The sequence below is a fragment of the Syngnathoides biaculeatus genome, chromosome 14 (assembly GCF_019802595.1).
Source record: "Syngnathoides biaculeatus isolate LvHL_M chromosome 14, ASM1980259v1, whole genome shotgun sequence".
NCBI lineage: Eukaryota > Metazoa > Chordata > Actinopteri > Syngnathiformes > Syngnathidae > Syngnathoides > Syngnathoides biaculeatus.
The window spans coordinates 12,334,451-12,357,336 of NC_084653.1; the positions used below are offsets into that span (position 1 = coordinate 12,334,451).

The 22,886-nt window shown below is 42.2% G+C and overlaps 3 protein-coding genes across 12 annotated transcripts; 1 reads left to right on the forward strand and 2 right to left on the reverse strand.

The window, feature by feature from the left end:
• Window positions 1-75: 75 nt before the first annotated feature.
• On the reverse strand, window positions 76-8,691 carry ppig (peptidylprolyl isomerase G (cyclophilin G)). 6 transcript variants are annotated; one of them, XM_061840703.1, is made up of 13 exons: window positions 8,547-8,691; window positions 7,773-7,856; window positions 5,533-5,607; window positions 5,328-5,435; window positions 5,161-5,205; window positions 4,995-5,082; window positions 4,853-4,882; window positions 4,644-4,783; window positions 4,365-4,539; window positions 4,089-4,283; window positions 3,169-3,259; window positions 2,944-3,083; window positions 76-1,779 (listed from the first exon to the last, which is right to left on the reverse strand). In XM_061840703.1, the coding sequence occupies exons 2-13, from the start codon at window positions 7,831-7,833 to the stop codon at window positions 801-803; spliced, it is 2,127 nt and encodes a 708-aa protein (XP_061696687.1). In that variant the 5' UTR covers window positions 7,834-7,856; window positions 8,547-8,691; the 3' UTR covers window positions 76-800. The 6 variants fall into 6 exon arrangements, with proteins under 6 accessions (XP_061696687.1, XP_061696691.1, XP_061696686.1 ...); XM_061840707.1 differs by having other exon boundaries at window positions 4,368-4,539; window positions 8,456-8,644; XM_061840702.1 differs by having other exon boundaries at window positions 8,456-8,641.
• fastkd1 (FAST kinase domains 1) lies at window positions 8,563-18,101 on the forward strand. 2 transcript variants are annotated; one of them, XM_061840701.1, is made up of 17 exons: window positions 8,563-8,695; window positions 8,828-8,937; window positions 9,063-9,141; window positions 9,228-9,670; window positions 9,752-9,820; window positions 9,902-10,027; window positions 10,225-10,623; window positions 10,702-10,812; window positions 11,861-11,992; window positions 12,068-12,554; window positions 13,905-14,019; window positions 14,379-14,507; window positions 14,900-15,031; window positions 15,124-15,237; window positions 16,692-16,836; window positions 16,906-17,020; window positions 17,120-18,101. In XM_061840701.1, the coding sequence occupies exons 4-17, from the start codon at window positions 9,321-9,323 to the stop codon at window positions 17,213-17,215; spliced, it is 2,520 nt and encodes an 839-aa protein (XP_061696685.1). In that variant the 5' UTR covers window positions 8,563-8,695; window positions 8,828-8,937; window positions 9,063-9,141; window positions 9,228-9,320; the 3' UTR covers window positions 17,216-18,101. The 2 variants fall into 2 exon arrangements, with proteins under 2 accessions (XP_061696685.1, XP_061696684.1); XM_061840700.1 differs by lacking the exons at window positions 8,563-8,695; window positions 9,063-9,141 and having other exon boundaries at window positions 8,856-8,937.
• On the reverse strand, window positions 16,833-22,808 carry klhl41a (kelch-like family member 41a). 4 transcript variants are annotated; one of them, XR_009798035.1, is made up of 7 exons: window positions 21,518-22,808; window positions 20,683-20,840; window positions 20,497-20,604; window positions 20,231-20,416; window positions 19,927-20,073; window positions 18,390-18,550; window positions 16,833-16,854 (listed from the first exon to the last, which is right to left on the reverse strand). XR_009798035.1 is itself a non-coding variant. In XM_061840709.1 (7 exons), the coding sequence occupies exons 1-6, from the start codon at window positions 22,595-22,597 to the stop codon at window positions 18,407-18,409; spliced, it is 1,791 nt and encodes a 596-aa protein (XP_061696693.1). In that variant the 5' UTR covers window positions 22,598-22,808; the 3' UTR covers window positions 16,836-16,854; window positions 18,390-18,406. The 4 variants fall into 4 exon arrangements, 3 of the variants coding, with proteins under 3 accessions (XP_061696693.1, XP_061696692.1, XP_061696694.1); XM_061840709.1 differs by having other exon boundaries at window positions 16,836-16,854; window positions 18,390-18,518; XM_061840708.1 differs by lacking the exon at window positions 16,833-16,854 and having other exon boundaries at window positions 18,237-18,518.
• Between the last annotated feature and the right edge of the window lie 78 nt (window positions 22,809-22,886).

Sequence of the window (22,886 nt, forward strand, 5' to 3'; positions counted from 1 at the left end):
GGACGGCGATTATTGGCACATTTTTGTTATTTGTGTACTTGCAAGTGCTAATAATGTCAGGAGAACATTGAAGCAATCTTTTAAAATCAAAATGCTGTATTTTAATTCCATTCTACACTGAGGGGTGCTCCTAAATCCAACCTGCACAATGAACATTTCAACTTCGCCTTATGATGTACTTATGACACTACAGTTTCTTCAATTTCAAAAAGCAAATAAGACGTGAAGAATACAGAGAATACGATAAGTCATTTAAAACTTCACTTCACAGGTGAAGACTTCTAGATCTGAAATAGTCATGCAAATATAATTGTCTTTTTTTTTTTTTAAGTCAGATTCGCCACCTGAAAAACAATGTTAAATAAAACAAAATCAGTAGAAAAACAAGTCTTACAGTAAAATCTGTAATTGGGTGTACCAAAACCAAACTATGGTCACGGATTTTGACAGAAGGGGCCGCTGGTTTTTAGTCATCAGCTTCAGCAGTCATCTACACAAAAACTGCCCTGCCCAGTCCTAAAACTAAGTCCCTGACTCACAAGACGTAGTGCTCCTTTGTTGCATTTTATTGGTTCTGCTTAATCACTCTCTCTTCCAGCATTGCAGTTGTCTGGTGAAGTCTACTCTTAGGGAAATAAAGGTGGCATCATGGACTAACTGTGGAGCTGCTGCACTGAGTGAGGAATATCAAGATGTTTTTGATTTTTGTTGTTGTTGTTGTTGAAAGACAGAGCTGCGTAGTGGATGGGTACGAAGCACAATATACAGAAGAAAAATACCGACCTATTTTTGGGACGGATTCAGTTGCTGTCAGAGCTCGAACTGGAGTTTGAGCGATTCTTCTTCTTGTCGCTTTTGCCTTTTGTCATGTCCGCTCTTTTCTTGTCTTTGGAGGGGCTTTTAGATCTTCTCCGCTTAGAATCGGGGCTTTTGCGACGTTTGCGTCGGTCTTCTCTATCACTGTCAGAGCTGCTACTACTGCTGCTGCTGCTGCTTCTGCTACTGCTATGTCGTCGTCTTCTTTGGCTATCTTTGCGATCTTTACTGCGCCCTCTCCGGCTGCTCTTGCTTCTTGAGCGCCTGCTCCTGTACGAATCTCTGGCCTTGCTTCTGTCTGGAGTTTTCCTGCGTTCGCGACTACGCGTTCTCCGTCTTCTGTCGTCCTTTTCGTCGCCGTGTCGCCTGTGTCCACTCCTGCTGCGTTCCCTGCCCCTCTCTAGGTCTTTATCCCGTCTCTCCTCTCTGTCCTTGGAGGTGGCACGTCCACCCTTGTCTCGGTTTCTGCTGCTTGATCTGTGTCGGTCCTTGGAACTTCTGTCTTTGCTTTCTGACTTTGTTCGTGTTTTCTCTCCATTGCTCGTTTTGGAATCCTCTCTCTTTTTGTCAGACTGTTCTTCCTTGTTCTTCTCTTTGCCATGATGATTTTCCTTCTCCTTTTCTTTCTTATTCATACTGTGGTCCCTGCTTTTTGAACGACCTTTCTTGTCACTACTTCTATGCTTGCTCTTGCTTTTGGATCGCCTCCTCCTATCTCTGCTTTTTGACTGTCTACTCTTTTCTCTACTTTTGCTGCGGCTTTTAGATTTGGCCCTTTTCTTTTCCTTCTGCGTGCTTGGCTTCTCACCTTTCTCTCCTGAGTCTTCCTTGCTTTTGGATCTCTGCGATCGAGCCTTCTTGTCTTTTTTACCCTCATCTGCATGCTCACGCTTTGAACTAGATGTCCGTCGCTCTCTCCTTTGAGGTTTAGCAGCCTCCTCTTTGTCTTCACTCATGTCACCTCTGAAAAAGACCAAGTGAAAGAGATCACTAACAGACTTCAATAACAGGCATCATTTGGTGAAGCAACAGGGACTGTTCAATCAACTCACAAAGAATGTGACTGGGTTGTAGAGATGTAACAGTGAAAAGCAGTGAGTTGATGATGAAATGTTTCAGGCAAAAAGCTTCCAACTCCATGAGATTGTACAAGTGTGATAATATTCACCAAAACAATGACAACACTTCCATCAAACTTTTTCACCAAGTGCTACCTTAAAAATTACTTATTCAGATGCTACTATCACGGCCAGCATTAGACTAAAGAAGTAGGCATAAGTGTTCTTTAAAAACGAGACAGACTTCACTCCTAAAAAGTAAATTTAATATTATTGTGAAAAGTAACTTTTTGGGAATGTTAACAAAGTTAACCGTTTAGAGAGAAAAAAAAGTGTCACATGAAAAAATTCCATTTCTTTTGTTACAAGAATACATTTGTATTTTTTCAAGACAAAAAGGATACTTTTTTTTTTTTTAATGGTACAACAATGTATGGCGGAACAGTGGAGCAGCTGTAAAGCATAGCCCTCACAGTTCTGAGGACTCAGGTTCAATCCTGGCCCGCCTGTGTGAAGTTTGCATCTTCTCCCTGTGCCTGCGTGGGTTTTCTCCGGGCACTCCGGTTTCCTCACACATCCCCAAAACATTCATTAACTGGACAATCTAAATTGGCTGTGGGTGTGATTGTGAGTCCGACACGCTGTCTGTCTCCATGTTTCCTGGAATTGGCTGGAAACCAGTCCAGGGTGTACCCCACCTCCTCCCCATTGACAGGTGGGATAGGCTCCAGCGCTCCCACGACCCTTGTGAAGATAAGCGGCTCAGAAAATTGATGGATGGAAATAATATGCATGTGAGGTGCAAATATATTTGTCCACTTGGGCTCACCATCCTCACATTGTATTGTCCCACCTGCCTTTGAATCTGTATTTGTTTTCAAGGCAGGCCTGGTGAGTGACGTGAGCATTCGCAAATTAGAGTGTCGTGTTACCCAGTCATTATGTTGAGCGGCTGATAAAATGGATGAATGGACAACAGTGTATTACAATTTTTGCTGACCTTGCAATTTGGGAACCACTACAAGCACATTATCTAATCTGACAATAAACCCTAAAGTGGCTACATTACCTATCTCCCTTAATCCAACGTTCCACAGTGACTGCCCTCATTCTCTGACGTTGCAACTCCAGACGCCAGTGGGGAGGCGTTTCGCTACGTCGATAGCGATCTCTTGATCTTGAACGAGAACGTGAAGGTGTTCTGTATCTCTGGAGGGGCGAAAAGACACAAAGAATCATTCCCTGAGCAGGCGGAGAACAAGAGACATTTGTAGCCATTTTGTGGAATACATACCCTTGGGCCCCTGCCTTTAATCTTCCTGCCAGATCGTGTCATTACCAATCTTCTGTTATATGAAGACTGAGAATTATTTTTTGCGCCAGATCTATCAGGAGAAATGCAATAACATTTATCGGTCGCATTATGGCTGTTCTAAAAAGGTAAAGGCATAATGAAAGTGATCTATTTCGTGGTGCCCAAGTATATGAGGCAAATCTATTCTGAGAAATGCAATTTGTCCATTTCAGACTAGAAAATGTTGTTGTTCTCCATTTGGTCGTGAGCCTAAAACAGATAAACACAATTTTCACGTTTCCTAAACGTATATTAAACATTTAACACATCGGCATGAATTCATTAACTCACTAAAAGGACCCAGTAAATGTCTTAAAGCCTGACAGATTTGAATGAATTTAAAAAAAACATCTATATTCAAAAGCATTTGGGCTCTTTTTAAAATGAAATGACACACGTTTAAGTATTCTACAGTTAACGTTCCTATTATATATATATATGTGTGTGTGCTATGTTGGCAAGATGCATACACAACTCAGACCGGTGACGTTTTAACATTGCTGCTGTGATCGAGTGAGCTTTTTCGTTCAAGCCCTTATCTTACTAGCTCATTATCTTGCAGGTTAGCAAATGTAATACGCAGTTAACTTTCCCTCAAGCGTCCCAGTTGCGGTTGTGTTGCAAACACCTTTCTGCCAGCAGCTTGCTGTGTCGTGAGCGGTGTGGTGGTGTAACCACAACAATAAAAATGTATCAATTCCAGAAAAACCTCCTGTGTCTGTTGTATGGAATGATAACCCGTCTCCCTCTGCCTCTGAGTGGCTAGCAGAAATGATTCACTGTGTGTGGAAGCTCTTCACAATTAGCGAAAAGGGAAATTTATTAAAATATGTAATTCGGCGACTGTGAGTATTACCAACCTATCTCTAGGCCGTTCGTCTTTACTTTCCTTGTCCTTCTCAGACTCCTCTTTCTTTTTCTGGTGAGATTCGGGGAGAACCGGTGAGATTCTCATCAGAAACCGGTTCTCAGGGATGGGAGGTATTTCTTCAGGACGCACAGTGGACATGACCACCTCTTCTTGTTCTTTCTCTTCGACAATTTCAGGCTCAGAACTGTGAAAACGTAACGTGTCAGAATAAAAACAGTTTTACAAAAGCTACAAGTAAATAATGATTTGAGGATAAATCATGTACTTCTTCTTTTCCTTCTTCTGTTTCTTCTTTTGCTTCTTGGCTTTCTTTTTCTGCTTCTTTGACTTTTTGTCAGATTCTTCTGAGTCAGAGGAGGATTCCGAGGAACTATTAGAGTCACTGGAACTACTGCTGGAACTTGAGGAGTCCCGGTCTTTCTTTTTCTCACGTTTCTTTGCTACAAAAATGTAAAAGTTGGTTAAAATTAAAAGAGCTTCAGAAGTAAAACAGAGATCAGAGATTGGAAAATATAGTTTATTTTTCTGTGGGGGGAAAAAAAACCTTTTGATTTGGGGATGAGTTCTCCACAATTTAAGACCTTGATTTCAGCATACGGTCTGCTGTTAGGATCTGTTTTTTCACTTTCCATAGTTTGTACGACCTCTTGACCAGAAATCACATGACCGAAAACCACATGGACCCTGAAATGATAAAACAATCAAGGATTGGCGTGTGTATTCCTTCATTATGCACACAACTGCAACACTTACCCATCCAAATGGGGAGTTGGTTTTGTTGTTCTGAGATTCAAGATTCAGCGGCGGGATTCAGGGAAAACAACACACATTCATAAGCTTCAGAAGCAAATAATAAAAGTATTCAGTAATATTGTGAAAACCTCCAAATTCCTACATGAAAAATTGTGATCCATTTGTATCTTTTCCTCTATTGGCCATAGACAGCAAGTACTCCTTGTTATGTTTCACAGCAAAGCTTTCATCTGGGGGTGCAGGCATCGCAAATATTGTACAGCAATTTTCAAAGCAATATTAATTTAATAACCCTGCAACCTCTTTACCTTCAAAAAAGCCTCCATAGATGGATTCACCTCCTCTTCCATTACCTACAAAAAAAGTAGATCAGGAGATGTTAATTTCATTTCCACATTAATTGATGCTTGATAACAATGATTAAGTTAATGTAACAAATCCTTCTTGATTTAGAGTATAATTCATCATTAATCACCTTCACTGAAGTCCCCTCCTTGAATCATGAAGTCTTTCACAATCCGATGGAACAGGCATCCTTTGTAATGGAGAGGTTTCTGGGTTCCTTTACCAACACCTTTCTCACCTGGATGTAAATAGTATTTAATAATGTTTTGCAAGAATGAGCCATACATTTTTTTTTTTTTGCTTGAATATTATTGTAGTCAAATATCATGACTCACCAGTACAAAGGCATCGAAAGTTTTCACACGTTTTGGGACAGATGTCTGTAAACAACTCCACAACAATTCGACCGACTGCCAAGAGGAGAGAAAGAAAAATGGCTGATAATTTAGAGACGTTTGCTGTGTTTGGAACATTACTCCCAGACCACTGTACATTGACTTAGAGGTTGACACCGACAAACTGGGCAACAAACTCAAAAAACATCACAAACAATTGTTCCTTATTGGAAAAAATCCATTCCAGCCCCATTAAAAAAAAAAAAAAAAAAAAAAATCATGTTTAATGTCCATTGACATTGTGCTGTTCCTTCTAGTGTGCACACATTGGCCACCACAGGGCAGTATAATAAATACAACAAAGACAGGTTCCACAACTAAGGGACTCAATAAGACGCAATATTAGTCATTTTTAACACTGGATTAAACATAATATGCCCATGAGAATTGTTATGTTGTATTTCTGCAAATGTGGCTGCACCCTTTGTGTTCAAATATCAGTTTCTGAAAGTGTTATAACGACTGTAACACCAATGCTAGATTTGTTTGCCCATCTATGGAGCAATGTGAAAGGGAATGCTACACCAGGGCTGGGTAATGGGGGGGGAGTATAAGAGTCAAGGCTCCTTTGAATGAAATTTAAATCACAATTAATAAACATGATTATTTATTTTACAATTATTTAATTATTGAAAAATGAAAACTGTAGTTTAAATAACATAAAATAACAACCAGAAAATAACAACTAACAAGAAAAACTAAGAAAAAAAAATCACGAGTTAAAAAAAAATGCTGACTATTGTTTATCATATGCATTAAAAAAACATGATACTATCATTCAACAAATGTAAATTTTTTACAATCTTAACTCTTCATCTCTTCTTCTTTCGGCTTGTCCCGTTAAGAGGTCCCCACAGTGTGTCATCTTTTTCCATGTAAGCCTATCTCGTACATCCTCCTCTCTAACACCCACTGTCCTCATGTCCTCCCTCACAACATCCATCAACCTTTTCTTTGGTCTTCCTCTCGCTCTTTTGCCTGGCAGCTCCATGCTCAACACCCTTCCACCAACATACTCACTCTCTCATCTCTGAACATGTCCAAAACATCGAAGTCTGCTCTCTCTCTAACCTTGTCTCCAAAACATTCAACCTTGCCTGTCCCTCTAATGAGCTCATTTCTAATCCTATCCAACCTGTTCACTCCAAGCGAGAACCTCAGTATCTTCATTTCTGCTCCCTCAAATTCTGATTCCTATTGTTTCTTTAGAGCCATCGCATGTAATCTGTACTTAATGGCCGGCCTCACCACTGTTTTATAAATGTTGCCCTTCATCCAGGCGGATATTCTTCTGTCACATAGAAAACCAAACACCTTCCGCCAACTGTTCCACTCCGCTTGGACCTGTTTCTTCACTTCCTCACCACACTCTCTATTGATGTCTGATTTGATATCACAGTCAGGGGAGGAAAAAAAATCAATGCCTATCTCCTGTTCCTGCTGTGTGCTCCTTGACCTCTTAAGGGTGGTTTTGGTGCAGGTAGAAGAAGAAAGTACCTTTAATAAACTAATTTTTCAAAGATTAAGAAAAAAATATATGCCAGTGAATACTTTTGTATTACTATTAATACTATATTTCAAACATCACAAATGTACAAGACTCACGCCTCAGTGAGCATTGGCGGAAACAGAGAGTAACGTGTAAATCCATCTATTCTACAACCTGCTTATCCTCACAGTCAGGCCCTAATAACAGAGAAGCATACTTGTAATAACACAGTTTACACAGCTGAAACCACCTCAGAAATGAAGGACCAGCTTGTGAAACTATGGGAAGCCCATGATTGCTTATTGAATGTCTCCACCGAATGTTTACAGTCTTTTTTGTGTTTTTACCTTTGGAATTTACAAAAAAAAAAAAAAAAAAACTAGTCCTAAGGCTCCAATCATTTCCTTCTTTTGTGTGTCCTCCTCGATGTTGCATTACTAAGTTTTGTCTTTGTTTTTATGTCAGGTGAAATTTTGATCCTGGACAAACTAGATTTAATACTAGATGGAACAAAATCTTTGTGTGTGGTGTTCTGTGTTGCGATTGTAGGAGCAGAACACAATCACTATGACCAAAACTGCTACATGCTCATGTGTTTAGGTTCAAGTAAGGGACCTGTCTCAGATAAAAATGTTTTATGATTGACCAAAAAAAAAAAAAAAAAAAAAAACATTTGTGTACCAGACCTTACCTAGTGCGTTTCCAATTCCGATGTCAAGGAAACACCGAGAACGCTGAACCTTGATCCCCATGATGCCTGGAGCTGCAGAACGACCTGAAAGAGCAAATACTTTCGCATCAGTCATAATATTAATAAAAACATCAAGTGCCCATTCCATGCATTTCCCGAATAAGTCATACTGAAAAGTATAACCCTAAACAATAGAGCTCTGCATTTAAATAAAAATAGTAAGTATTTATTCGATGCATTTACCGAGGAAGTCGTATCTGAAAAGTGTAAGCGTAAACAATGGAGCTCTACATTCAAAGTGCTAAAGCATTATCACATATTTTAAGAGCATTAAGGTAAAATAGCCCGAGCTCGTACCTACTGGTCTCCAACTGACATGCTAACATTAGCCTAGCTAGGCTTTAACTCCCACGCGGCGGGTTTAAGTACACTGCACGAATAAAAAAGGCTCAGTCCTTATAATAAAACATTTGCGGTCTATATACTGAAGCAACACTCGTTTCTACCATTTAGCTTGACAAAGCTACCAACGGGTATGTGTCTTCTCTACTTCTCAGGCCTCGTTGATAACACAGCCTATTCAGCCAACCAAATTGAAAGAATCGCAGCCACACTCAAGAGCATCAAACCTTTGCACGTTTGGTGCACACAGTCGGGAAGTGTGGAATATAAACTCGCATCACCTTAAAACAAGCAATGTTAACACTCCATGCAGCGGGCGGTTCTTTCAAAAGGCACTGGTTTTCATTCAACGTTCACTGATCGTCCGCTTACGAAGATGGCGCGATGGAGACGTCAGAACATTTCGGGAAAGATTCGTACGGCACTCAGCCCCAGCTCAACCGCAGACCTTGACTGCTTTACGGCACTCCATTGGGACAACCAAAGATGTTCTACAAAAAACAAGATGATGACACGTTCCGGTATTGAACGCTTTCTTAAAAAAAATCTTTGTATATGCTTAATACGCCTGGGCTGGAATTAATTCGTGACATTGTTTCAATTCAATATATATACATCGTTTGAGTCACCGAAAGCATTTTTATTGTCTGCAGCCATTTTGGTCAAGTAGCTCACGAACGAACTGCAACCAGAAAGCCAAAACCGGCTGCACCAATGTTATTGGAATCCGTCACTCGATACGGAAGTACCACCCGCATGCGAGGTGAGTTTGACTTTCAAATAATTCATTTTAATAGATGTACCCCATTTTTCCTTTATATCAACCATGTACTTATGGACACTACCCATATTTATATCTGAAGGTTCACGAAAATTGTGGCGTTTTAGGTTTTTCGCTGTTGTTACGAGCACGTGAATACCGCGTTACAAAACTGAACTCGGAATCAATGTTAAAATATTTGTGACGGTAAGAGCAATCTTAACACATTTGAATTTATAACGTTGTACTTATTGTATATAATTATTTATTTGTATATTTGTGTGTTCATCTAGGAACATCATCCATCTACTGTGTGACCCACCTTGTCACAATGACATTGTGGTTGACAATCATGATAATCATGCAACAACGAGGTTAATTGTGAGATGAGATCTACGATGATGTTTCGGCTACAGAGTGTAGGTTTCTGCTTAAGAAGGTTCCTTCATAAGGTCCCCGTGAACCGGGACCAGGTTCTGGAGCAGTTGCGGATCTGCTCTGCCGAAGACCATATATTTGAGGTGGTTGGTAAGAACAAGACCAAACTCACCGTGGACCACGTGAGTTTGGCCGTGAAGATGCTGTGGTACTTCCAGAAAGAGAAACCACAATTATTGAGAACAGTTGAGCTCACCAGGAGTCACCCGCAGTTCCTGACACTTTGTGTTCTGGCTGAGAACAAAATTGCTCTCATGGACCATTTTATGTTGGTGGACTTACTTTATAGTTTTCTCAGGTGTGTGAAATGCAGCCTCGGTCTGAAGATGAAAAAATATATTGCGTCAGTGCAAATGTAACATGTTTAACTGTTTTTCAGACTGAATGTGGATCCCTGTGAATCGCTTGTTCAGCAATTGGTGTCAGAGGCCTGGTTAAGATTGGACAAGTAAGGAATTTCATTTCATCGTAATGTCTTTATAGTTCCTGTCTCTGCTTGATTAGAGTTTGAACTGGGTCATGTTTGCAGACTTCCAATGGCATGCCTGTCCAAGTTCGCCGTCTGCCTCACTGATCAACAACTTCAATTAAGTCCTCTGATGGGTCACATCACTAGTATTGTGGATCAGAAGTTATCATCCATCAATGATGCCAGGTTGGTAGAAAAACTTATAAACCACCTGCCCCATGTAATAAGCTCTTGTTTAGAATGTTATTAGATACTGCTGGTGTACTTTGTGAAATGTCTACTGAGTGTATATTCAAATGTCCAGTATATTAACATGAAGCAGCCCATGTTGTAGATTTAACATGCCAGGGGATGTTTTTTTTTTTTTTTTTTTTTACCTTCAGGATCCTAACCACATTGCTCATTAGCGTGTCATCGCTGGTTTCTCCTCGGCTACGTGACGCCCTCATTAGCCATGCTGACCACCTCCTGGACAAGATGGATCCGTCTAATTATAATAACGCTCGAAGAGTGGTGCAATTCTTGCGCCACATGAAGTATAGCCACAGGCCTCTGCTGGAGAAATGTAATCAGATCCTCTTGCGCAACATTCCCAGACTGGACGCGGAGAACATAAGTATTTTCATGGGGCTGTATCAATCCCTGCAGTTTAACAACTGCGACTTCAGGCTGGCTGTGAGACAACGCCTCATGGAACTCATTGATTCTAGCACTGACCCATTCTCTTTTACAAAACTGTTTGCTGCGCTGGCGCCCATGGCCAGTCTGGAGGTCAGAGACAGGTTTGTGTCATCGGAAGTAGAAAGGCACACACTTTTGGACCATGCATATAATCAGTGTGTTCGTTTTCTTCCTTTCAGTTTGGAGGGCACGGCTCTCCTGTTGGCTGATGAGTTCAGTGCACAGCAGGCGTTGGCCATCACTGAAACACTGGAAGAGATTCAGAGCAGGAACCTTAGCTTGATAAACAAGTGAGTCCAAATTCCATGTTAAGTACAGTGGGACCCTTACTTAAGGGTATTTCGAGTACCGGTACTTTTTTTAAAAATTAACTGTAGTGCTGTTGCAAGTAGGCAAGGTGGGCCAATATTACTATTCACCGTTGAGTTGTTTCCTTCCGAAGGAGAGGAACAGTCAAACGATACACGACAAAATGATGGCGTTTGCTGATGGAGGACACACTGAACTCGGCTCCAACTTTTGACATTACTCACAGGGCATTGTAAACAACAAACACGACAGTACACATGTACTGTAAATTAGACTTCACAAAGCAACTTTATTTCTTTACATTCCATTTTATATACAACATATTGCCATTTTTCTTCATTAAAAATAGTTTTGATGGGTTGAAACGTATTCGTGCCTCTTCAAAAGTTCTCTTGTAAAGATTATGTAATATATGTACCATAATTAACCGGCCTACAGAGCGCACCCGATTATAAGCCTCACCCAGTAAATTTTTAAAGGAAATACCTTTTGATGCATACATAAGCCGCACCTGTGTAAAAGCCGCAATTGCCCACATTGAAAAACGAGATATTTACAAAGAAACATGGTATTCAAAGTTTTAATAGCTTAGCTTATCTTAACATAGCAATAACACGGTAGCACGAACAGGGCTGGTTAAAAAAAACAAAACAAAAAAAAACATACCGGTAAAATCACTGAGACACGGCAGCAACACGCTAGCACAGTGCTAACACAAGCGGGGCGCTAACAGGACCAGTTAAAACAAAACATACCGGTAAAAGTCACTTCAACAGCACATATATTCCACTGGTGTCACTCTTACCTTTTCTGTTGGAGTGCCCCCTTGCGGTCGTTAGAAAAAAGGCAAAAATTAGCCGCATCACCACATAAACCGCAGGGTTGAAAGCATGTGGAAAAAAGTCGCGGTTTATAGGCCGGAAATTACGGTAATCTTATGAAGCTACATTGAACCTACAAATGAAAACCAAATATCCTGTACGTTTTGTGAGTACTGTAGTCATACTGTACTGTGATTGTCTTTTCCAGAATTGTATCAGTAATCCAAAGAAACCTTCATATCTATAAGCCAGTGGAGGCCAGCAGAATCACACAAGCCCTTTATCTGTTGCATTATCAGAATCCAGAACTCTTCACCAAATTAAGAAACATTTTGGTCAAGTAAGTTGATCTCTGATTTGCTTTTTAAAATCAACCTGTGGAAGCTGAAAGGCTTAATCTCCTTTTACTCTTCAGATTTTTAGAACGCAGTGTCTTCCCCTACGAAGTGACCATGTTGACCCGCGTTTTGTCCATGTTGCCTTCGCCGCGCCTGGAGGAAGGAGTGATCTCACGGGTGGACGCGGTCATGTCCCAGTGCAACCTCAACGACCTCAGCAGCATTTCCTTAGCCCTCGCCAAGTGGGTGCGCAACGACCTGTCGTATCGTCACGGCACCCCCAGCAAGTACGTGAAGCTGCTGCAGAGCCTCAACCGCTGCGGCCACGAGAGGCTCCAGACGTCGGACCGGTTGGACTTGCTGCTTGAGGAGCTCAGGTACATTTCTGGGGAGTGGTTCGAGGAAATGCTGCTTGAAGAAGCCATGGCCACGTTGCAGAGGATGATGGACCAAATAAACTGGACGAACGTGCCAGATCTGTCCCTCTTCTTAACCAGGACCAATCATCTCTGTGCTCCCTTGATGGAGCATATCGCCACTGTGGCCATTAGAGACATTGACAAGGTGATTTAAAGGAACAGTATGTCACATTCTAGTAGTACTGAACACACCTCACATTGAAGAGAACCCACTTTGGCTTCAGGTGCTGATAGATTTGTCATAACTGGCTTCCCAATAGCATATATCAGTCACTGTGATTTGTTGGGTGCGTATGTGCCCGCGCGCCATTGCACTCGCAAATCTGCACAGTCGAGCATGAAAAATCATCTGCGTAAAATTTGTCACGAGTAAAAATGCATAGATACTGACAGACATCGCTTATTTTGTGTAGTCTTGACCAATGTTCCCTCTAAGCTGTGCCATTGGGCAATTGCGCACTTGTCGCACACTCTCAGATGGATGATCCAGCGCAGTGAACCACAGCCTAAAGTCTGACTGCTCAGCCTACTTCTACTTCCTAGTTTGTCTGTCACCGCCCCCTCCGCTCTTAAGGGGATACACTCATAATTACAAACAGAACACACACCCGCAACTTTATATCTGACCGCACCTGTACATTTTTCAAATGTGAGTGACTGATTATATATATTGTCAGTGTCAGGCGGAATCCTTAAATCTCCAAAATTACTGCTTTTCAGGGTACACAAAAAAATGTTACTTGAGTCACCTTAATGTTCAAGTTGGTATACTGCTGCGCACCAACACCGAAAAACATTTTTTTTACATCTGGTTGGAGCTGGATAACAAGGATATATGTTGTAGTGAGTTGAATAGTTTTTTTTGGCCCCAAGTAGTGTTTTGCTCCCATCCTGTGGCATCTATTGGGAGTAACTAACCATTTTAGAAATTTTTAAAAGCTGCGTAGCTGCATTTTTTTTTTTTTTTGAGGCCCAAACTGAATTTTCAGCATCCTCTAGTCTGAACAGTATAGTAACCAAACCAACCTGTTTTTTATAGCACCTTTTGGACTGTCTTAAAATGTTATATAAGACGGCGATATATTCTAAATAGCAGACCTTTTTGTCTTTACAGTAGCTTTGAATGACAATTTTCCATCTTTCTTTTTTGTGTTCAACCCACTAAACGATTTGAATTTACTAAGCACCCTCAAAGTGAGTAATTTATCTCATGGCCAGTGTACTGGAAAAGGAATAAAGATTTGCGGGAGGCTCTCTTCTGCCAGCATTGTTGGGGGGAAAAAAATAGAATTATCACTGGAAGTGTAGTGGTTGCATTCATGGATTCAGCATAGGATCAATTGAAACTTAGTACTTCTTGAGAAAATAGACCTTGTTTTGTGTTTCTGCAGTACTTTTTACAGTGCATTATCTTTTAGCAACCAAGCTCAAAATCAATATTCAGTGACGACATGACTAGCTTGGATACAAATCTTGTGTTTTCTTTCTATTTAAGATTCACCACTCAGCAACATATGCCACCCTACTTCCCTTTTCTATCCTCAATTATGATTCGGAAAGCACAGACAAGCTGTACGATGTTTGCGTACGGCGTTTCACTCCTCATATCAGTAAGTAAAAATGCGGATCACTTTGTTTTCTGGTTTCAAGTGTACCCTTAGTAGATGTTTTTTGAAATTTTCCATGCAAGATTGAGCTAGGAATTTTAGAAATACAGTACTGTAATCCGGTTAACTGGGAATAATGTGGGATTTAATGGAAAGGTATTCCGTTCAAGCATAATGTCTATAAATATTTTTTTCATCATAAGCAGATTTTCCTACGAAATAAATGCCTCTCTTTGCTCACATGTAAAATCATTTCAATACCTTAATTGTGCCATTTTTTTCCACTTTCCTCGCCAACATTCACTTTTATAAACTTCAGGTTTATTGCCTTGGTGCTAACACCAGTATGTTTGTGTTTATAGGCTCCTTTGACCCTCATCTACTGGTTTTGCTGGCCTTCTCCCTGGCGGTAGCAGACTGTTTTCCTGAAGAACTGGTCAGAGAAATCTTCAGCATAGATTTTCTCGGAAAGCTCGACGCCCAGCTGGAAAGTATGTGTACCAATGGAAAGCAATATGAGCATTTATTCAGTATCTGCGCACTAGTTGAACCACAAGGTGACTCTTTATTACTAGTAATCTTGTTTTCCACTATTCCTCTCCACTCCAGTAGGCCAAAGACATTTCTTTACACTAGTAGGACAACTACACGTGAGGCAAAAGTAGTAGTGGGCATTTTGGTCCGACTAGTAGGGTTCAGAAGACTACGAGAGCATTACTAATGCCTAGTGTTTGGGCCTAGTAGTTTTACTTTTGTAACAAAGTTTTTAGTAGTAAGATTTAATTGCGTACTGAGTGTGCTGAATCGTATTACGAAGGAAGACAAAAAACAGAGGACACGAACCCAAAGCTGTCTTTGGAATTTAATTTTTGTAATTTCACAGTGCTACCCGATGCCCTTAACATGCGTACTCGACTGCGTCTCATGGAGCTCAATCGCGCTGTGTGTCTCGAGTGTCCCGAATTTCAGGTGCCGTGGTTTCACGAGCGCTACTGTCAAAAGCTGCAAAACAAAGGTATGAGAAATTTCTTTTGTTCATGGGTGGACTGGAACTTGATCAGAATGGGAATCTAACTCATCTTTATAATCCGTCACATCTGCTCATAGGAAATGGTTCCATCAGCCCTGTGCAAAAGCAAATCCACAAAATGTTGGCGGAAGTCCTTGGGGGCATGAACTTTGTCCGAGTTGCGGAGGTCACGCCATATTTTTACACTATAGGTAAGACCGTAATCTGACCAACTCTCAATATCGCCTGCCACTTTGTGTTGCCCATAGAATAGAATGCTCTACCCATCACAAATTTATCCTAATTTTATCCATATTCTATATCTGTAGTTTTTATTTGGTTCACAAGGGAGCTGGTGGGTTCCACCCGGGACTTGTTGTCAGACAATCACCAGGCCTATTTAAACAAACAACTACTCACAATAAAACCTGTAAGCTTTTTAGAGCTGGGGTGTCAGACAAATTTTAATTGCTTGCTCACATCATAGTTATGGTTTTCCTCATAGGTCCATTATGACTGAGAAAATGAAAAATATTAATCATTCATTAATAATTAAATGCACACACCTCCTTATATTAGTGTATGAAGTATACACAGTTGCCACCACCTTTCACTTTTATTACAGAATATTGTAATTCTCGGCCTACAGAGCGTGCCTGGTTACAAGCCTCACCAAGTACATTTGTAAAGGAAATACCATTTGGTAGATACATTCGCCGTAGCTCTGTAAAAGCCGAAAGTGCCCACAGTGAAACCCACATAGAAACACGAGATATTTACAAAGAAAGATGGTACGCAGAAAGAGTTTAACGCTAATGCTAGCGCTAACACTAACAAGGCTGGTTAAACTTAAACTGGTAAATATCATTGAGGCATGCCAGTATCACAGCAGCAACACGCTAGCACAGCGCTAACGCTAGCGCAATTCTAACAGGGCCGATAAAAGTCACTTCCACGGCACAAATGTTCCACTGGTCTCATTCTTACCTTTTCCATTCGACTGACTCTTGTGGCCGTTAGAAATATACACAAATTATCCGCATCGCCGCATAAACTGGAGGGTTGAAAGCGTATGGAAAAAAGGCGCGGCTTGTAGGCCGGAAATTATGGTATATAACATATTTATTGTGAAATTAAATGTCTTGGAAAATAGTGAACAACAAAAAATGATCTCGGCTATTGTTAGTCATTGTTCAGTTTATGGCAAGGGATTGAGTGGTAAACAATGCTTGAAATATCTGTAAATGGGAAGGAAATTTCAAATTTTCTAAATGACTTTTCTGTTATAATGACAAGCACAAAACCGGCGAGAAAGAAACATGAAGTGGGTCACAGAAATGTTGTGGTGGGAGGTATCTTGCCCCCGGGCATTGGGTTAAACACGCATGATTTAAGAGTTGTTGTGTGTTTTGGGAATGTGGGAGGAAACCTAACTACTGAGAAATTTCACACAAGTCTAAAAACAGGGTGACAAACTCAACCACAACTTTGAGAAAAACAGATTGCTTGAACTATTGAACTATTTTGGAATAGAGAATAAATCAATGTTGTGCTCCAACAAAGAAATTTCATTGAACATGAAAACAAAATTTAGGATAAAGACGAAAAGCAACCTCTGAATACTTTTTGCTCTTTTCGTTGAGACATGAACATTACTCCCCCCCAGACTTTGAATGCATTCTGGACAAGCAGCTCCAGCCATTGCCTTACAGCGAGCCAAGTACTCTGCAAATCTCAGAAAAAGGAAAGATCCACTGGGGTTCTAGGTCACCGGAGAATGTCAGGAACGAGCTTCCACCTGGAGCACAGCGGTAGGAAATTACTGAAAGCTGGAGACAGAAGGAAGAAAAAGGATTCTAATGCTGTAGTTTTTCACACAGTGTCGCTGTTAACTTCCTTGACTTCAAGTCCTTCTGCAAAAATTCCCACCATACAAAGGGAGAGGCCCTAATGAGGAAACGCCACCTTGAAATTTTGGGATATCGTGTGGTTCAGGTATAGGTTGCATTTAAACATCAAGCAAAATGTTCTTTGCTGCACAACATTAACTCGGTTGTCAGGATCCAGAAAATATTGTTGTTATTGTCTCCACAGATCCCTCACTTTGAATGGAACTCCATGGAGCTTTCGACACTGGATGCATGGAAGGAATACCTCAAGAAGAAAATATTTAGAGAGCGGTCGCCCTGAAGGGCTTATTTATTGCAATATTTTTTTTTAAAGTCAACACATTTTGAGCCTTAAAATGAGAAATTCACAGAAGTTTCATCAAGTGCTCCTTATTCATACTAACAATTCATGACTGTGACATGAGTATGTGGTTTTTTTTTTTTTAAATAATTTTTCAAATACTATATGGAGCATTTTGCTTGTCCTCTTTTTTCATATTCACCTTTTTTATACTTTACAATTAATACATTTATTGATTTAGTGGTTGCCACATAATGCTTTGGGCCTTTTTTTCTTCAACTAGAACTGGAGCTTTAATGAACATGGAGGGAATTATGAACAGTTCCACATCCCAATCAGTGTGAGAACAAAGCCTTTAGGTATCTGCTGCAAAGCTAAACAAATGTCAGCAAACTTTTACTGGAATATCCATTCATCCATCCAATTTCGTTGCCGCTCATTCCCACAAGAGTCGCAGGGAACGCTGTAACCTATCCCAGCTGTCAACAGCCAGGTGGCGGTAAACACACACAATCACACCTAGGGGCAATTTAGAGTGTCCAATTAATGTTGCATGTTTTTCTTATTGGGATGTGGGAGGAAATGCCCTAAGTAAGCCCACACAGGCACGGGGAGTACATGCAAACTCCATACAAGCAGGTCCGGGATTGAACTCGGGACCTCAGAACTGTGAACCCAAAGCTTTACCAGCGGAGCCCACCGTGCCCTTTACTGGAATATCTTAACTTAATTTATGGTCAATCAGAGGCACTTGACATAGTGGCAGGTGTGTCCCAGTTATGAGGGTGTGCGGAGTTATGCAACTCCATTATCCCAGTTCATTTTTTCTGTTACTTTCAGAAAGATGTTTGTCTTTTTGTTCAATGGGGTTTGTCAGTCATTGGTCACATTAATAGTGAAAAAATATTTTGAGGGAGAAAAAAAAGACTCAGTTATATCAGAAAAACCTAGCATTTGAACAGGGGTGTGTACACTTTTTACATGCACTGTATATGTAGACAAACAACCATTCACAGCAATGGGCAATCAAAGAGTGTTTTTTTTCCAACAATAAATGGGAAAGATGGTGTGATAATACAGAAATGGGCCACTAAAGAAGCAGAAAAGTGTCAAAACAAAATCCACAATTTCATAATGTTACATTGGTATATGAGTATAAATTGAAGTACAGTACTGTGTGTTCCTGAGCTGTCACAGTTTGGCCATGCGTGCGGCATTGAGGTGCATGGATGCGCAAGAGGCTCCAGCAGCATAACGCATCTCTCGGATCATCCCCGTCCACTCCTTCTTGTCTTCTTCGTACCTGGAGGGAGCGGGCACGTGCTTATTGGGCCACTGTCATGAAATACATGATTTTGAGTATGTTATTAATGAAAAAACCCATGCGATTTTGTTTCACCACAAAACGTGATTTTGACATATACAGCTTTTTGTAACTTCTGCCATCAAAATCCTCTCGAGGGATTTGTTTTCGAGAAGAAGCAGGAAGTGACGTACAGGACAGGACCGCCCTAAAGTTTGTTTCTATTAGTTTTACCTCCGGGAAGGTAGCTCGTTGTTCCTTCATGTTAGCCAAAATGCCGGCTAGTTGCATTGCTGGACGTTGCTTCAAAACTCAGGAGAATGGATTTACCCTTCAGACCCGGTTCGCCGTGAAAAATGGATTGCACAGGTGCAACGGACGAGAGCTTCGTGGGTTCCAAATGACAGGTAGGTGTGGATACAGCCGTCTCTCATAACATAATAAAAGATCCGCGTATGTATGACAAGCGTGCTAAATGTGTCGATATGCGCATTGGACGGCGGCGGGCTCGCCGGCCAAGGCTGTTTTATTGCTTCCCGCAGTGTCCGTGCTCGTGGACGGCGAACGCTGTTTTATTGCCTCGCCCAGTGTCCGGGCTCGTTGACGGCGGCGGCTCTGAAGAACGCTCCCGACAATGGCGCATTCAGCCGCGCGCAACAACAACGCTGTAAAGCGCCCCGGCTCGACGGTGTTGTCCATTACGGATGGCGCCTGTGAACGACGCCGTAAAGCACCCCGGCTCGGCTGCGTGATAAGCCACCTCAGCGCAGAAAATGATCCACCCCAGCCGAGGCGTCACGTACGCCATTCACGGCCTTGGCAAAGGCTGCGTGTCGGGCTCGCGGACTGCGGTAGCTCTGAACAACGCTGCCGACAATGCCACACTCAGCCGCGTGTGACTACAACCCCTCAAGCGCCCCGGCTCGACGGTGTTGTTCATCACGGACGGCGGTGGCTATGAACAACATCGTAAAGTGGCCTGGCTCGGCGTCGAAAATGAGCTACCCCGGCCAGGTGCGACGAGCCGCGATGGCTCATCTGGTCTTCGATCTTCTTTGAAAAGAGCTTCCATGTCTAAGGGGGCGTGTCCTACAGTTGGGGCCACAGCGTGTTTTCAATGGCGAATGGCCGGGTGACGTCATGGACAGGGGATGCAGCCAATATGGCGACCACTTGGATGTCGTCGAATGACATTTCCGCAACTTTGTGCATGGATGACACGCTCTCTGCTCATTTTTATTTTTTCGTTTAGACCTTGAAGTGAATAATGTTATATGTATTTTTCATTACAATATCTATTTTAGAAAACATTTGTAGGGATGTCACTTGACCTTTAAATTGCAGTTACGGATCATGTTAGAATGCTGTGTACAGTGCAGTATAGTTTATGAAGAAATGTGTCACATACTGCCAAATGTCCACGACTTCAACAGGCTCGCATTCCTTGTTCTCGTTCTGCACCATGGCGAAGCCTCCGATGGCGTACAGAAGACCCCCGCAGCTAACCAGGTTGATTGAACTTCTCTCCTGGGGAAACTCTGTGAAGGGTGACCACCTGCAACAAGATGTACGCACATGAAGGTCACCCCATTGTCATGATTCAAACTTATGTGCACTATAGCAAATTGAGGGGAAAAAAATACAGATTATGATTGACCGAATTCTGTGTGTTTGGCCTATTTTCAATTGCAAGTATTAGTAACTGTGCGTACTTGTTGGTTGAAAAGTCGTAAGCTTCAGAGGCACCCGTGAGGCCTTCTTCGTTGACCCCTCCAGCCACAATAATCTTCCCTTTGTGGATGATCGCTCCGAACATGGACCGAGGTGTCTTCATGGAGGCCACCTCTTTCCACTCTGACTTCTTGTGGTTGTATGCGAACATCTTATTGGTGGGTTTACTGTTTTACAATAACGAGAGACGTTGCCATGTGGAAAAAAAAATTCAGCATAATGACGGGCAAAGAATTATTCATCTTACTTATCATCTGTTTTCCCACCAATACAATAAACCAGCCCGTTCTCAGAGACCACACAGTGTCCGTGGATCCTCAAAGGCAACTTCTTTGTTTCGCTCCACCTCATTTTTCTAAATAGGCAGATTTACAAAGGAAGTTAAAACAATATGTAATAATAATCAACCCTTGATCAAGCGTTTGTTGCTTACTCGATGTCATAGCACATAACTGTGTCATGGGACTCGTTGCTCTCCAAGTCTTTTCCTGCCACAGCAAAGATGAGGTTGTCAAACTCCCCCATGGCGAACAAACACCTAGGGGAGGGCATAGGGGGCAATGCAGTCCAACCTCCAGCAAGACTGTCCATCTAGAAGGAAAAAAAAAAAAAACCTGACTGGTGCAAGAGCTGGCTACACACTGGACTGGTCGACAATGAAATGTCTCAGAAAAGCTTTAGGACTGGTCTCACAAAAGGTACAGACTGCAGGTTCTCCCAAACAATCACCAAGCATGCTTACAAAGAGATCCTGCGTTGTTCCGTTCTGTGCACAAGAGAAGAGAACTGCCCCGAGCATCTGACAGTTCCTCAAAGAAGACTACGTTTCCATGTTGGAAAAACCTTTTACTCACCCGACCTGGCTCAGTGGAAATTTTTTTTTCGTCTTTACCAAGATCAAAGGAGTCAACTAGGGGGGCTGTTTTGAAAGAGGTGGATAACATCTATATGATTGTGATAATGAGGCTTCCTGGAAGATTGTGTCCAGAAGCACAAAGGCAGGGCAGAGAAGACTAGGAAGGGGAGGGGGGGGGGGGGGTACTTCCAAGTGGGAAATTGTAGCTTGGTTTTCTAACATATCTTTGTGACACCAGTCCGAGAACCTTTCCGACCGGCCTCGTAAACAAGAACCAGTCACACTTTTAGGCAATCTAGAGTCTTCAATGAAGCCAAATCCAAGATTAGAACCAGGACTAGTACTTAGAGAGCCATAAACACTAGATAGCCGGCCCAAGACTACAGAATTTCTAACCATTATAAAGCTCTACCTGGTAGAAGTAACACTGCAACGGGTTATCTTTGTTGTCCTCGTCAACATAGAGTCCTCCCAACACATAGAGGTTGTTCTTCTTGGACACCAGACTGACATGGTTCCGGGGAATTTGCTCAGTCATTGCAGCCAAGAAACATTCATTTTCTTGGCCATCATAGGCCACGGCAGCAGTGTCATTGATCATCACCACCATGTCTTTGGCGAACATGCCGTATCTGCGGTTATCATTCAGGTAACCGGGTAACTTGGGCTCCTCACCTTCACCGTCACCCTTTTTCTTCTCGGGCAACTTCCCCGCAAATGCTTCCTTGATCTCTTTGATTTTTTTGGCAATTTCTGGATCGCTCTTGATGAGCTCGTCCTTTTCTACCTTTTCCTTGAAATACTTCTCCGGGAGTAAACGGAAGCGGATGCACTCAAACGCCTCCTGTAAGGATTTGATGCGATTCTCCTTATCTTTTCTGATCCATCTCATGAGGCTCTCAAACACCACCTCTTCCTTCTCCACATTCAAGGCGTCCGCCCCAATAAGAGCAAAGAGTTCGTGAGGAGCGAGTTCCAAAAAGTCCTCGTCCTTGGCGACAGTCACGAAACGGTCTGCGATGTAATCTCGAGCCGCTATCGCCAGTCTGGGGCAGTTGAGCATCAGGCCCAGCCTGTAGATGCCAAGGCAGTTCTTTGTGGTTAGCTTCTGCTGGAGAAAATTCACACACACGGTGAACACAGACGGGATCTGGAAGCGACTGGCAACCGCCATGATGTCCTGCACGTTGTCATCATTGATGTCGATCTCTGTCGAATACATGTAGTTTACAATCGCCTCCATTACAGCAGGATCCAGATCCTCCAGAACAACCTCCTTCTTGTCCATTTCCTTGCCATCCTCGGAGAAGTAAAGCTCCCGGAAGTAAGGGCTACATGCAGCCAGGATGAGCCGGTGGCAGGGAATGCTCCTGTCGCCCACCTTCAGGATACAGTCCACCAACTTGTTCTCATTCAAGAGTTCCTTGAGTCCGTCCTGAAGCAAGGTGCTCTGAAAGAGGCGTAGATCTTCCTTCAAACCTCGATTGTCCATCCTGATAAAAACGGAACAGCAGTGGTGGGAAAACAAGTGGCTGCGGTGAAGGCACAGAGCGTTAAGGTAGTCAGCTCTTGAGGCGCGGTTGATATAACTGGGCTCCTAAATTTAGCCCGCCGCCCATCCAGGAAGAATTCAGCGTCCCCCTATCAGAGCCCAACCACAGCTGTCATGGAGTAAAAACAACTGAGGAGCTCGTCACCCTGGTGATTGGTAACAGCATTGTTAGTGGCCCTCACAGAAATAACCTATGAGCTGATTTTTCTCGAACCAACCCAGCCACTGG